General features: G+C 38.9%; 1 protein-coding gene across 3 annotated transcripts in view; it reads left to right on the forward strand.

Moving 5' to 3' along the window:
* The window catches only part of LOC106056802 (TBC1 domain family member 4-like), a 117,337-nt gene that overhangs the window by 3,499 nt on the left and 99,879 nt on the right, over window positions 1-13,959 (forward strand). For all 3 annotated transcript variants that reach the window (XM_056037122.1, XM_056037121.1, XM_013213655.2), the window contains exon 2: window positions 1,695-2,063. In XM_056037122.1, coding sequence (XP_055893097.1) covers window positions 1,695-2,063 — 369 coding nt within the window. The remainder of the gene's footprint in view (window positions 1-1,694; window positions 2,064-13,959) is intronic.

Raw genomic sequence — 13,959 nt, forward strand, 5'->3', positions numbered from 1 at the left:
GACTATATAAAACTTAAAGACACAAGTTTGAGCTTAATCCCATAACTGTCTTATTTTATGTTGGTGCATACAAAGAATTATAATTTCAAATCAAAGAAGGGAATCAAATATTTTTCTGAATGACATTAATGTACTTGAAATATAATTTTAAGGATCTAAAAAAAAATCATTTTCTATCAAAATTAAAAGTCAATAAGCCTTATAAATAGTATGGCTATAAATACACATTTCAACAGGATTTGAATTTTGACATATTTCTTCAATATGCACTAGTCTGTTTAGAGGATAGATTTTATCACTCATCCTTGACCTTAGTTGTCATGCATCATCTCACATCTGTAGGCTTAAATTTAAAACAAATGAACTGCCAGTGTTTTGAATCAGTATGTCCCTTTGCAATTTGTTTTGGCCCTCACTTTTCCTGAACATTTTTTCATGCCAATTCACAATGGTGCATGCTTCAATAGCTAGTAAATAAGAATTAATACTGTTGTACAATTAAAGACTTTCTGTTTTTGAAAATCAGATGTTCATATTCTTCTTCTTTTTCATTATAATTATTATGTTGGGGGGTTCAGATGACTAGACCAATACCTGAGTTGAACTGGGCAGTGGTGTCCAGGTCAGGCAGCTCTCCAAATAGTTTCTCTTCTATAGTAGTGTTTTCAGGCCTAATTTTTGTTTGGGCCTCTTGATAAAGAATACAGTTATGAAGGAAATTATGAAGAATAGGTTGGCCTTTTTCATTTTGATTGTAGAAAAAATAAGTTAAGTTTTTTGCTAACTAAAATTCAACCCAGAAAATAAATAGAGAGATAAGAATGCCAGGTTTATATACTGAAAACCCCTTTTCTTCAATATTTCCATATTTTTTTTTAAGAGCTCTAGGTATACATCTTAATTAGATTGATGCTTGTATCCAGCATATTCCATGTTGAAAATTTGTATTTGCTTTAGAACTTTTTTTTTTTAATTCTAAATTTATTTTACTGTTGATACTCGGTCATTGGTTAGTAGCTATAAATAGCTTGTACAACTAAATCGATGTAGGAATATTAAATTCTTAATGTAAAACTTGGGGGTGGGGGCACGGTGGCTGAGTGGTTGGATTCTGAACCTGGGGACCTGAGTTCAAATTTAGGTGAAGTCTGGGATTTTGACTTTTGCGATTCTTAAGACGCCCCTGAATCCACCCAACTCTAAAGGTTACCTGGCATTAGTTGGGGAAAGTAAAGGCAGTTGGTTGTTGTGCTGGTCACATGACTACCTGCTTTTTAACCATTGGCCAAAGAAACAGATGACTTTAACATCATCTGCCCCATAGATGGCAAGGTCTGAATGTGGAAACTTTACTTTTACTGTAATGAAGAACTTGAAATCAGCGTGAACAAATCTTAATGTAAATTATAATAACACTGTACACAGATTCCATGTGAAAGTAGATGTAATGTAGACACAAGTGAAATGATAGTTAAAACAAGATAGGACTCAATACAAATATGCATCCTGTCAGTCTCACCCCTCTTGCTAGTCTCCACTTCAGTCTTCATGCCAGTTGTTTTTTTAATTCCCTTGAATGACCACAGATCACTCTTTAGCCTACACAATCAAAACATCCATCATACTATTGTCATGGCTACATCATGAAAATGCACCTACGCTCCACAATTTAATATATTTTTTTGTTGTTTAAGATGGCTGATAAAATGACCACCAAGGAAATGGCAGATGCGGTTAAAACACCACACAGATTCCAGGCTTTTTATCTTGGATCCATGCCAATGGACCGGTTATATTCACAGACAATGCAGCCTTGGGTTATGGCAGAGGTTCGAAGGAAGAGACAGGGCATCAAGGATGTTACTCTTGAAGTATCAGGGGACATCTTCAGAGTCATCAACGCAAAGCAGGAAGAAAATGCCATTTTGTTAGAGCACAATGTCAAAGGGATTACAAGATTTGCAAAACTTCACCAGGATCCTCTGTGTTTTGCATATCTCACCAGATACCAACTGAATGCAGACTTTGAGTGTCATGTCTTCCTGGCCAAATCAGAAGAACTTGTAAGTACCTAATAAATGATCTAGTATTTATGTTAAAATTGGGACTGTCTCTATTAGTCTCAATAGTAGAATTACTACATCTTTTTTTGGACTGCTTCTCCATTATCTGTTTTCAATTTGACTGCTTTTCTGTTACTTGTTTTCATTTGGACTGCTTCTCTATTACCTGCTTTCAATTTAACCGCTTCTCAATTACCTGTTTTCAATTTGCGTGCTTCTCTATTACTTGTTTTCAATTTGAGTGCTTCTCTATTACCTGTTTTCAATTTAACTGCTTCTCTATTACCTGTTTTCAATTTGTCTGCTTCTCTATAACCTGTTTTCTTTTTCTATTTGACAGCTTCTGTATTACTTGATTTCAATTTGACTGTTTCTGTTACTTGTTTTCAATTTGACCGCTTCGGTATTACTTCAACTTGTTTTCCAGTCGACTGCTTCTCTGTTACTTGATTTCAATTTGACTGTTTCACGTTACTTGATTTCAATTTGACCGCTTCGGTATTACTTCAACTTGTTTTCCAGTCGACTGTTTCTCTGTTACTTGATTTCAGTTTGACTGTTTCTCTGTTACTTGTTTTCAATTTGGCTGTTTCTCTGTTACTTGTTTTCAATTTAACTGTTTCTCTGTTATTTGTTTTCAATTTGACTGTTTCTCTGTTACTTGATTTCAATTTGTCTGTTTTTCTGTTACCTTTTATTCTATCTGTGTGTCTATCCCTATACAAAACACACAGTCACTCCTCTCAATACAATAAGCAGAGTTTGATGGGCAAGTCACGAGCCAGCGTCTGCATTACTTACTTAAAAGGGGGAGGGAGGGGGGAGGTTATGGCAAGGATACAACTTTTTTTTCCCCAACTTCATCCATCATGTATTGTACTGATGCGATCACATTGAGCTGTTAGCCTGTCTTTGTGCCATCCCGTTCAACACTAAGTCCGTTTTTTTTTTACATTAGGCAGGACCAGACTAAACATTAAAACGTAATTTTTCTCTCTCTCGATCTACTTACTAGTTGTTAGTTTGCATCACTTGATTTTTTTTTTTTAGCTAAACTAGTTTTATATTTGAGGTCCTGGAAATTTGGTTGTGGGAGAGAGAGGGAACGATTCTTCAGCAGATGAAGTGGGCTACAAACAAGGACAACAATTGTTTTCCTAAGCCTTCATTGGAACTCAGTCTAGTATTTCAAAGTCTATGGTGAACATCTTGTGGTGATAACAATAATTTAATTTAGATTGCACTGTTAACAAGCATAATGTACAAGCGAACCAAACATGTACGTGCCCAAAGGAGGACAAAAAGAAGGACAAAGCCTTACAAAGGAGGACAAAAAGAAGGACAAAGCCTTACAAAGGAGGACAAAAAGAAGGACAAAGCCTTACAAAGGAGGACAAAAAGAAGGACAAAGCCTTACAAAGGAGGACAAAAAGAAGGACAAAGCCTTACAAAGGAGGACAAAAAGAAGGACAAAGCCTTACAAAGGAGGACAAAAAAAGACAAACTAAACAGGACATATTTATTTGATTAAAACATTAATCGTGGGCTGTAATGCAACTTTATTACATGTCCTATTTATCAGGATAAGAAATTATTTTTAGCAATAGTTCAGTGTTCGCGCCAACATTCGCGTGGAACTCTATGCAGGACATTGTCTTCAATATCAAAAAATGACAGACTCCATACGTTCAGTATAAGTAGAAAAATAGTTGAACACTTAAGCCCCATAGTTTTAGCATCTGCTGTCAGCGACTCTGCACCATGTAGATTGTGAGCGGGACGCCAACAAGCGGCTTCTAAAGCTCAGTCTTCAGCTGTGAAAACACATTCTTTTACTTGTTTCTTGTTAATGCCTCAAGTTCACATGGACATTGCCTAATCACTTTTCTGCGAAACAAAACACTTGGATGACTGTATTTCTCAACTGTTTCTTACAGGTCTGTTGTGGTTTCAGAAGTTTTATTTTCTGTGTTGTACAGCGCCAGTAATCTTGTCTGTGTTTCACCAGCTTTACAATCAAAGTACTGAACTACTACTGGGAAAAGTTTCATGGTTACTTGCATCTGTAGCGACTCTAAAACATCTAATGTCACTCAACTCCTGTACTACTTTTCCCTCTGTCTTTGTTCAGGCACACGCAATGTGTTTATCAGTTTCTGAATCTTGAAACATCATTTGGCATTAGCCTAGCAGTACAGTCCATCGACTTATATAAGACTGAAGAAGTGTGACAGTGTGATGAGCAAATGCTTCAGCACGAGCCTTCATGGATTTCAAAGTGTGGTTCAGTTGACAAAAAGTGGTGACTAATGCAGAAAAAGCACATCTTATTATTGTCTTTCCGTGTTTTCCGCTGACACCATAATGTTCTAAATCAGTGCTGCCTTTTTTTTTTTTTTTTTTTTGCCACCGACACTTACGAATCACAAACGACACTCAAAGCTTCATTTTCTGTCTGTCCGTCCATCACCAAAACATGGACACTAGTCTTCATTTGATCTGAGAATCGGCTAACGTGAGTCGATATCTTGAAAACAAATTCTAATTGATAAACACCTACACGACAATAGGCAGTAAGCGACTTTGATTGGTTGATGCTATGTATTATAATTATTGGTCATTATCAAATTCATCAAAGATCATGCCATAGAGGTTATACAAATCAACACAGTGAACACACGTCTTGCATCTTTTCATCTTTTTGTGTTAAGGAAGTATTTATATTTAAACCAGAAGATATTAAGTGTTGCATTCAATTGCTAGATTGTATGTCATGAAACAGCAGTGAAAAGGCCTGACATTTTGACACTTTAGGCTAATATCGACCGGACGGAGGACAAAAAGGAGGACATGGCTTACTTATGCCGGACGTTTGTAACCCTATTCATGTAGGCTCAAGACATAAACACGAAGGTTAAAATGAACAACTAATCTTTAAAAAATTCTTGAATGTAGTGAAGTAGGTCCTATGTTTAAAGCTCAATGGGCAGCGAGTTCAAACCTCGGGTCCATTCACCGAAAAAGCTCGCAGTCCGTATGTTTTGTTTAGGAAGAAACGTGGCACGACTAGCAGTGTCCTTGGGGCTAACTGAGGGACCTATAGAGTGATCAGTCAGTTCGCTAAGGTCTTTCGCTGTGGGAACTTTCGAATATGACGTAACGCCGAAATTCACCTCCCCCCCCTCCCGCCTTTAGTCATTACGCAATGGTCGAACGTTCCCTGTGGTGTAATGATGAGTAGTCGTTCCTTGTTCCCTTCATTTCTAAATGTTGAATGTGTGCCGAATGTGTCATCAATTACGCAGAGACTCCTCACATTCTCATACCGTCACTCATTTGACGTTAGCATGCTCTTCTGTTTATCGCAAGTAGCATTCGAACCTTTCCTTTTTAAATGCCCAATTTATCATATCTCTGACCAACACACTATTGCCTCATCTGTCAATTTCCATCTCTGACTGACACACTATCGCCTCATCAGCCAAGTTCCATCTCTGACTAACACACTATTGCCTCATTAGCCAAGTTCCATCTTTGACTGACACACTATCGCCTCATCAGCCAAGTTCCATCTTTGACTGACACACTATCGCCTCATCAGCCAAGTTCCATCTTTGACTGACACACTATCGCCTCATCAGCCAAGTTTCATCTTTGACTGACACACTATTGCCTCATCAGTCAAGTTCCATCTTTGACTGACACACTATCGCCTCAATAGCCAAGTTCCATCTTTGACTGACACACTATCGCCTCATCAGCCAAGTTTCATCTTTGACTAACACACTATTGCCTCATTAGCCAAGTTCGATCTTTGACTAACACACTATTGCCTCATTAGCCAAGTTCCATCTTTGACTGACACACTATCGCCTCATCAGCCAAGTTCCATCTTTGACTGACACACTATTGCCTCATTAGCCAAGTTCGATCTTTGACTAACACACTATTGCCTCATTAGCCAAGTTCCATCTTTGACTGACACACTATCGCCTCATTAGCCAAGTTCCATCTTTGACTGACACACTATTGCCTCATTAGCCAAGTTCCATCTTTGACTGACACACTATCGCCTCATCAGCCAAGTTCCATCTTTGACTGACACACTATTGCCTCATTAGCCAAGTTCCATCTTTGACTGACACACTATCGCCTCATCAGCCAAGTTCCATCTTTGACTGACACACTATTGCCTCATTAGCCAAGTTCGATCTTTGACTAACACACTATTGCCTCATTAGCCAAGTTCCATCTCTGACTGACACACTATCGCCTCATCAGCCAAGTTCCATCTCTGACTGACACACTATCGCCTCATCTGTCAAGTTCCATCTTTGACTGACACACTATTGCCTCATTAGCCAAGTTCCATCTTTGACTGACACACTATCGCCTCATCAGCCAAGTTTCATCTTTGACTGACACACTATTGCCTCATTAGCCAAGTTCGATCTTTGACTAACACACTATTGCCTCATTAGCCAAGTTCCATTTTTGACTGACACACTATCGCCTCATCAGCCAAGTTCCATCTTTGACTGACACACTATCGCCTCATCAGCCAAGTTCCATCTTTGACTGACACACTATCGCCTCATCAGCCAAGTTTCATCTTTGACTAACACACTATTGCCTCATTAGCCAAGTTCGATCTTTGACTAACACACTATCGCCTCATTAGCCAAGTTCCATCTTTGACTGACACACTATCGCCTCATCAGCCAAGTTCCATCTTTGACTGACACACTATTGCCTCATTAGCCAAGTTCGATCTTTGACTAACACACTATCGCCTCATTAGCCAAGTTCCATCTTTGACTGACACACTATCGCCTCATCAGCCAAGTTCCATCTTTGACTGACACACTATTGCCTCATTAGCCAAGTTCCATCTTTGACTGACACACTATTGCCTCATTAGCCAAGTTCCATCTTTGACTGACACACTATCGCCTCATTAGCCAAGTTCCATCTTTGACTGACACACTATCGCCTCATCAGCCAAGTTCCATCTTTGACTGACACACTATTGCCTCATTAGCCAAGTTCCATCTTTGACTGACACACTATTGCCTCATTAGCCAAGTTCCATCTCTGACTGACACACTATCGCCTCATCAGCCAAGTTCCATCTCTGACTGACACACTATCGCCTCATCTGTCAAGTTCCATCTTTGACTAACACACTATTGCCTCATCAGTCAAGTTCCATCTCTGACTGACACACTATCGCCTCATCAGTCAAGTTCCATCTCTGACTGACACACTATTGCCTCATCAGTCAAGTTCCATCTCTGACTGACACACTATTGCCTCATCAGTCAAGTTTCATCTCTAACTGACACACTATTGCCTCATCAGTTAAGTTTCATCTCTGACTGACACACTATTGCCTCATCAGTCAAGTTCCATCTCTGACTGACACACTATCGCCTCATCTGTCAAGTTCCATCTTTGACTAACACACTATTGCCTCATCAGTCAAGTTTCATCTCTGACTGACACACTATCGCCTCATCAGTCAAGTTCCATCTCTGACTGACACACTATTGCCTCATCAGTCAAGTTCCATCTCTGACTGACACACTATTGCCTCATCAGTCAAGTTTCATCTCTGACTGACACACTATTGCCTCATCAGTTAAGTTTCATCTCTGACTGACACACTATTGCCTCATCAGTCAAGTTCCATCTCTGACTGACACACTATCGCCTCATCTGTCAAGTTCCATCTTTGACTAACACACTATTGCCTCATCAGTCAAGTTCCATCTCTGACTGACACACTATCGCCTCATCAGTCAAGTTCCATCTCTGACTGACACACTATTGCCTCATCAGTCAAGTTCCATCTCTGACTGACACACTATTGCCTCATCAGTCAAGTTTCATCTCTGACTGACACACTATTGCCTCATCAGTTAAGTTTCATCTCTGACTGACACACTATTGCCTCATCAGTCAAGTTTCATCTCTAATTGACACACTATTGCCTCATCAGTCAAGTCTCATCTCTGACTGACACACTATTGCCTCATCAGTCTATTTCGTTCAACAACCTCATCGGTGATGTTAGACTGATCAGTAGGGCATCATGGAATTGTTTAGTGACAACACAACACTGCTAAAACAAAAACCTTAACTCAATAGCAGTCACTCTAGCTGGTGCCTGACGTTAAGCCGGTCTGTACATCTGACATCGATCGTCGCAGTGTCTTCATTGAGAGTATTACATTATGCTAAAGATAGCCTGACTTGTATTGACCATTGGCCCTGTGTCTGAAATATGAAAGACATTTGTTAAAGCCACTGAGATATTTGTTCTCTGTGTTTGTTTCTTGTTTTGCACAGATTGGCAGGCTCACATAATACGGCGCTTGTGACATCATGCCCCATTGAGTTCAACTGTTTTAGTATTAGCATCTTAATTAGGCAGAAATAATTGGGGAAAGTTCTAAGGCATACAGTTTATACAATACCTGCACTACGATGCTTAGTTTTTGTGTTCTATTACTTTACAGGTTACAATTTCTTCTTGGCTGCCTGTCCAAAATACTAGGTCGCATCTTGTTCACAAACCATGATATTTATTCAAGCTTACAGACTACAATTATTGCTTTATAAATAGAATCTACTACCATGTAAATTATGGGGCCGATGAAAAAAGAGGCTGGTAAAAAGTGGTGGTGGAGGGGTCCTTAGCCATCTCCTTGTGGATGCAAAGTTTTAGTTCATTACGTTTTCTCTGGTGTACACTTTACAAACTTATAGATGCACTTTTTTTTTTCTGCATACACGTTGTTGTTATTTTAAGTAAAGGTAAGCATTATTAATAGAATAGACTCCAGAGACTTATCATACAGCACCCCCCCCCCCCCCCTTTCCCCTATTTCTTAGCGCCCTAAAGCTACATAGTTCATATTATTAGTACATTAATAAAAACCCATTGGCCTTTTTTTTTTTACAATCCCTCTATTCAAGTCAGAACTTCATGGAACCTGGAACACTGATCTCGAAAACGGTTCTAACGATTTTCCTTTAAATTAAACTGTTGTTACATATTGCTGAGAAACAAATTGTTAGCTCGTTGGCCTCACGGGGAAAACTTTGGTTCGACCGTTTTGTAAATGTTTTTTTTTTTTTTTTGTTTTAAATAAGATTAACACAAACGAGCTTTCGAGTTCTTGAAGTGTTTTTAAATTATCCGTTCGGACAAGTGATATTTGTTATAAAGACGTGCATGCGAATATTATTATAATTTTATTGTTATCATTATTGTTATTTTATTATTATATTTATTACTTATTAAAATATTATTATTATTTTAAATTATTATTTTTTATATTATTATTATTATTGTTTCATTATTAGCAGTAGTATTTTATTATTAGTAGTATTATTTTAGTCATGCCTCCCCGCCCCCCCCACCCCATTTTTATTTAATTTTCTCTTACACGAGTAGGCCTGTAACAAAAGAAAAATTGAACCAAAGATTAATCCTCCTGATGTCCCGAAGTGTCTCTTGATGACACGCAAGGACGTACACATTTTCCCTAATCATTGCTAGGTAGAGTCCACCCCTCCCTAGGTAGAGCCCACCCCTCCCTAGGTAGAGCCCACCCCGCCCTGATACTAATGAAAAAAATTGTTAGCTCGTTGGCCTCACGGGGAAAACTTTAGTTTGACCGTTTTGTAAATGTTTTTTTTTTTTTGTTTTGTTCTAAATAAGATTAACACAAACGAGCTTTCGAGTTCTTGAGTTAGCTAAACCTCCATTTTAGTCTTCGCCCTATCCCTGCCATCTGTTGTGATTGTGACAAGATTCCAGTGAACGCTAGTTTCTGTATTTCTTACTACGGTCAACCTATACAACGAGTCTGCCTGGTCCTGTTGGCTCCAAGCTTTCCTTGGTGACCTTTATCTCTCAGTGTGGACTTAGCTTCGCTGCGCCTTTTTGGGTTTTCTTGTATTGATTGACAGTGACGAAAAAAAAAAGGTCGTCTGTCGTAAGAGGTGTGTGTGTCTGTGTATGAATACTAAGTAAACAACATAGACCCTTCAGGAGTGTATTCCCTTGTGACTGCACTTTTAACTGTTCACACTCGACTTGTTTCTCGTACACAACGAGATTTTGATCTGTTTTTGATTTTCAGCCAATAATTCTTATTTGAGTCAAACTCAACCACGTGATAATGTTTACGTAATATGTTGCATGTAGTCGCGCAGTTTAAGTGATAGGTCAGGCTCAAGAAATGTAGTGGTTGTTTTTTATACAGTAATTCTTTTGAATGAAACATTTCCAATTTTATTTTTCGGGGAAATCCTTGAAACAACATTCCTACGAAATTAAAAAAAAAAATATACGTGAAAGACTGGCTAACAAATGTATAAGGTAGCTAGTGAAAGAGCGTAGATGACTAAGACTGCTTTATTGATCCTTATGGACATTTGTTGTGATTACAAGGACTCTTTTCTCATTCATAGACAACACAACAGAAACATACACATAACTAGAACAGACACAACATAAAAGAGTTCATTCAGCGACTACATACGGGCATCCTGGTTCTTTTCATGTTACATGACGTAGAAGACAATCAAACCACCATTTACTGAGGCCCTATCCGAGAATCATCGGGCATGAGATTCCACAACTCGCTCGACAAACTATTTACTTCTTCGTAACTGTCCAAAGAGTTGAATCTAAGACTTTTCCCTTTGGAACCTCTCATGTAACTAAAGAGGCCAATCCGTGATCTTACAGCTGCGGTCACAGGTTGGGCATCTGTAATCACAAGACGCCTTTACGTTCCTCAACTCAAGTCATGTACCCGTTAGAGTTAGGGTGGACCCTAAAAATCCCGAAGCTCGAAATCCCAGTCTTCACCGAGATACGAACCCCAGGACCCCATGTTCGGAAGTCAAGCTCTCAACCATTCAGCCACCGCGCCGCCAATAGAAATAGCATAGAAATGTTTGACCTAGTTAAAACTACTACATCGAAATGCTCCTCCTACTGAACGTAAAAGCCAGCCTTTTTTTTTTTATTTTTTATTTATGATACCGTTATTGTCAAGTCATTCCACAGCGCTTATGAATTTAAAATGTGTGATCACACATGTCTTGGAAGAGCGTTTAACAACTAGCCAGCAAGACCAGGTGTTCAATAAAGCCAGCGAGTTTGACTCCTAGATCTGACTGTGCCTTATGCTAAGAATGTGCTCACGCCATAGGGAATGGGACGGTATGAATCGATGACGTAATTCCCTCGCCCAGCTGGTTGTATCTAACACGGACTTGTCCTTGTATTCTGCCTTTCTCTGTTGGACGCATCTCCACGGCTTAGCTCATTAATCTCACAGCTGTTTTCATCTTCGCCTCCTCTGGTTCTCTTCTGTATCTCACACTGTCCTTCTTTTTTTTTTCTTCTTCTTAGGCTACGTTGTAGTTTTGTTTTGTTAAGCTCAATCTTGGCTGAGTATTCAAAGGTTCTAAAACTATTTTGTGGCGCGGTGGCTGAGCGGTAAAGCGCTTGGCTACCAATCCGGGTGTCCCGGGTTTGAATCCTGGTGAAAACTGGGATCTTTGGACGTCTCTGAGTCCACCCAGCTTTAATGGGCACCTGACATTAGTTAAGGAAAAGTTAAGCTGGTTGGTCGTTGTGCTGGCCACATGACACCCTCGTTAACCGTGGGCCACATAAACAGATGACCTTTACATCATCTGCCCCATAAATCGCAAGGTCTGAAAGGGGAATTTTCCTCTCAAGAACTGTCTACAGAATTATTATATACAGACATTGTATTTACGAACCGCTACAATATAACATACTATAGGATACCTGACTTCTTATTCCTGTGGACACCCAGGGGAGCATATGACCGCAACCACACTTCTCCACCGAACTCGGTTTTGAGCAGTTTTCTTCCTCCTCTCCTATGTGATTACAGTACCCTCAGCTCCACTGTTGGCCGACCTCTTCCAGGTTTGCTTGGGCCTGCCTACTTTCCTCTTTCAGTCAAGCGCCTGCCTTGCAACATTGGTACATCGTTTTTCTATGCAGCACCACTTTCACTTTGTATTATCAAGGCTTATGGATCTTTGCTAGCCCCAGTGTTCAAAATACTCTTTCAGGCATCGCTTAACCAGGGCAGAGTACCAAAGGACTGGAAAGAAGCTAATGTCACCCCCCTATTTAAAAAAGGAGAAAAATCTGACCCAGGAAACTACAGACCAGTATCACTTACCATCCTAGAACACATAATAGTAGTAACATCATAAACCACATAGACAAACGTAATGTCCTCACACCATACCAAAAATTGCTTTAGGAAATATAGATCATGTGAAACACAACTAATAGGACTAATTGATGATTTTTCAAAAGGTTTAGATAATAGTGAACAAATAGATGCTATCTTACTAGATTTTTCCAAGGCTTTTGACAAAGTTCACCACCATAGTTTGCTTAAAAAATTAAAATATTTCGGCAATAATGGGAATCAAATTGGAGCATGTCTTTGCACCCAGAAAAATGTCAGTTGTTAAGAGTAACAAAAAAACTAAAACAAATTAATTCCACTTATCTTGTTCATGGCAAACCAGTAACACAGACTAAAAAAGCAAAATACCTAGGTGTTATAATAAATGAAAAACTGTCATGGAATCCACATATTGATGAAAAACTACAAAAAAGAAAAAAAACAAAAAAAATCAAGCAAAGCATTGCGATTTATTAAAAGAAATTTCTATAAATCAAATAAGAACATAAAACTAAAATGTTATTTAACCTTGGTTAGGCCAAATAGAATATGCATCCTCCGTTTGGTACCCATCAACTCAAGAAAACATTAAGAAACTAGAACAGACACAAAATAGAGCAGTGAGATTCATAACAAACGAATATTCACATTTGACTAGAGTAACACCTTTAGTAAAATCACTAAATTTAGAAAGCCTTCAGGACAGAAGACTCAAAAGCAAAGTAGCAATTATACATAAAACACTGAACCATAATCTTCAAATACAAAAACAAAATTTAACAAAATACTCTGAAAGACACAAAGATAAAGGCACATTCCTCGTCCCATGTGCTAGGACAAATTTGTACAAATACTCCTTCTTCCCTAGTGCTATTAGAGCATGGAATGGGTTGCCTGAGCTAGCCAGGAAAACCAGTGACTTGGCAGAATTTAAGTCATTGGTTAATATGCATAACTAAATGCATGACGCGTAGGACGTAATCATCTTCTTTTTTGAAGTAACGTCTGTATTATATAAGATAAGAAGATTTGCTTGCTTCTTTCCCAGTTTATTTAAAATCGTTTCATTATTATAGGCATCAATTCATCTACAAACGTCTACATTATAACCAACATCAGTGCATCTAAAATCGCCTACATTGTTACATGAAGCTCAGTACATCGACTGAAACAATTAATACAGATCAAACTATCGTATGATGAACCTTTTACCTTTTCCTTGGTCCATTGGACCGTTGGGGCACCACGCAAGATTCTTTGACCAATGATGATGAACAACGAACACAAAGATTCGCCAGTTATTTTTCTCGGTGCTGTATTAGTTTTAGCCCGAAAAATCGTGCGAGAGTACCTGCTATATCTTGTTTTAGAACCGTCGGTGTATCACTTGAGGAAGACTGTCTCGTCCAGTCAATGTCACCAAATGATTGTCAGGAATGGCTTGCGTCGTCGTACTCTCTGTTGAGGTCATCTCATAACGTGCGCGCCCAAATCATCGAGAAAGCACAGGTGTATCGTGTGTCACACATAGGGCCCAATATCATTACAACCATCATTACAGTCCATCCGGTATATCATTGGACAGCTTGTGCTACCGTACAGGCTGTGCTAACTATTTAAACTATTTATGCGTT

This window comes from Biomphalaria glabrata, chromosome 8 (genome assembly GCF_947242115.1).
Source record: "Biomphalaria glabrata chromosome 8, xgBioGlab47.1, whole genome shotgun sequence".
In the NCBI taxonomy this organism is placed as follows: Eukaryota; Metazoa; Mollusca; class Gastropoda; family Planorbidae; genus Biomphalaria; species Biomphalaria glabrata.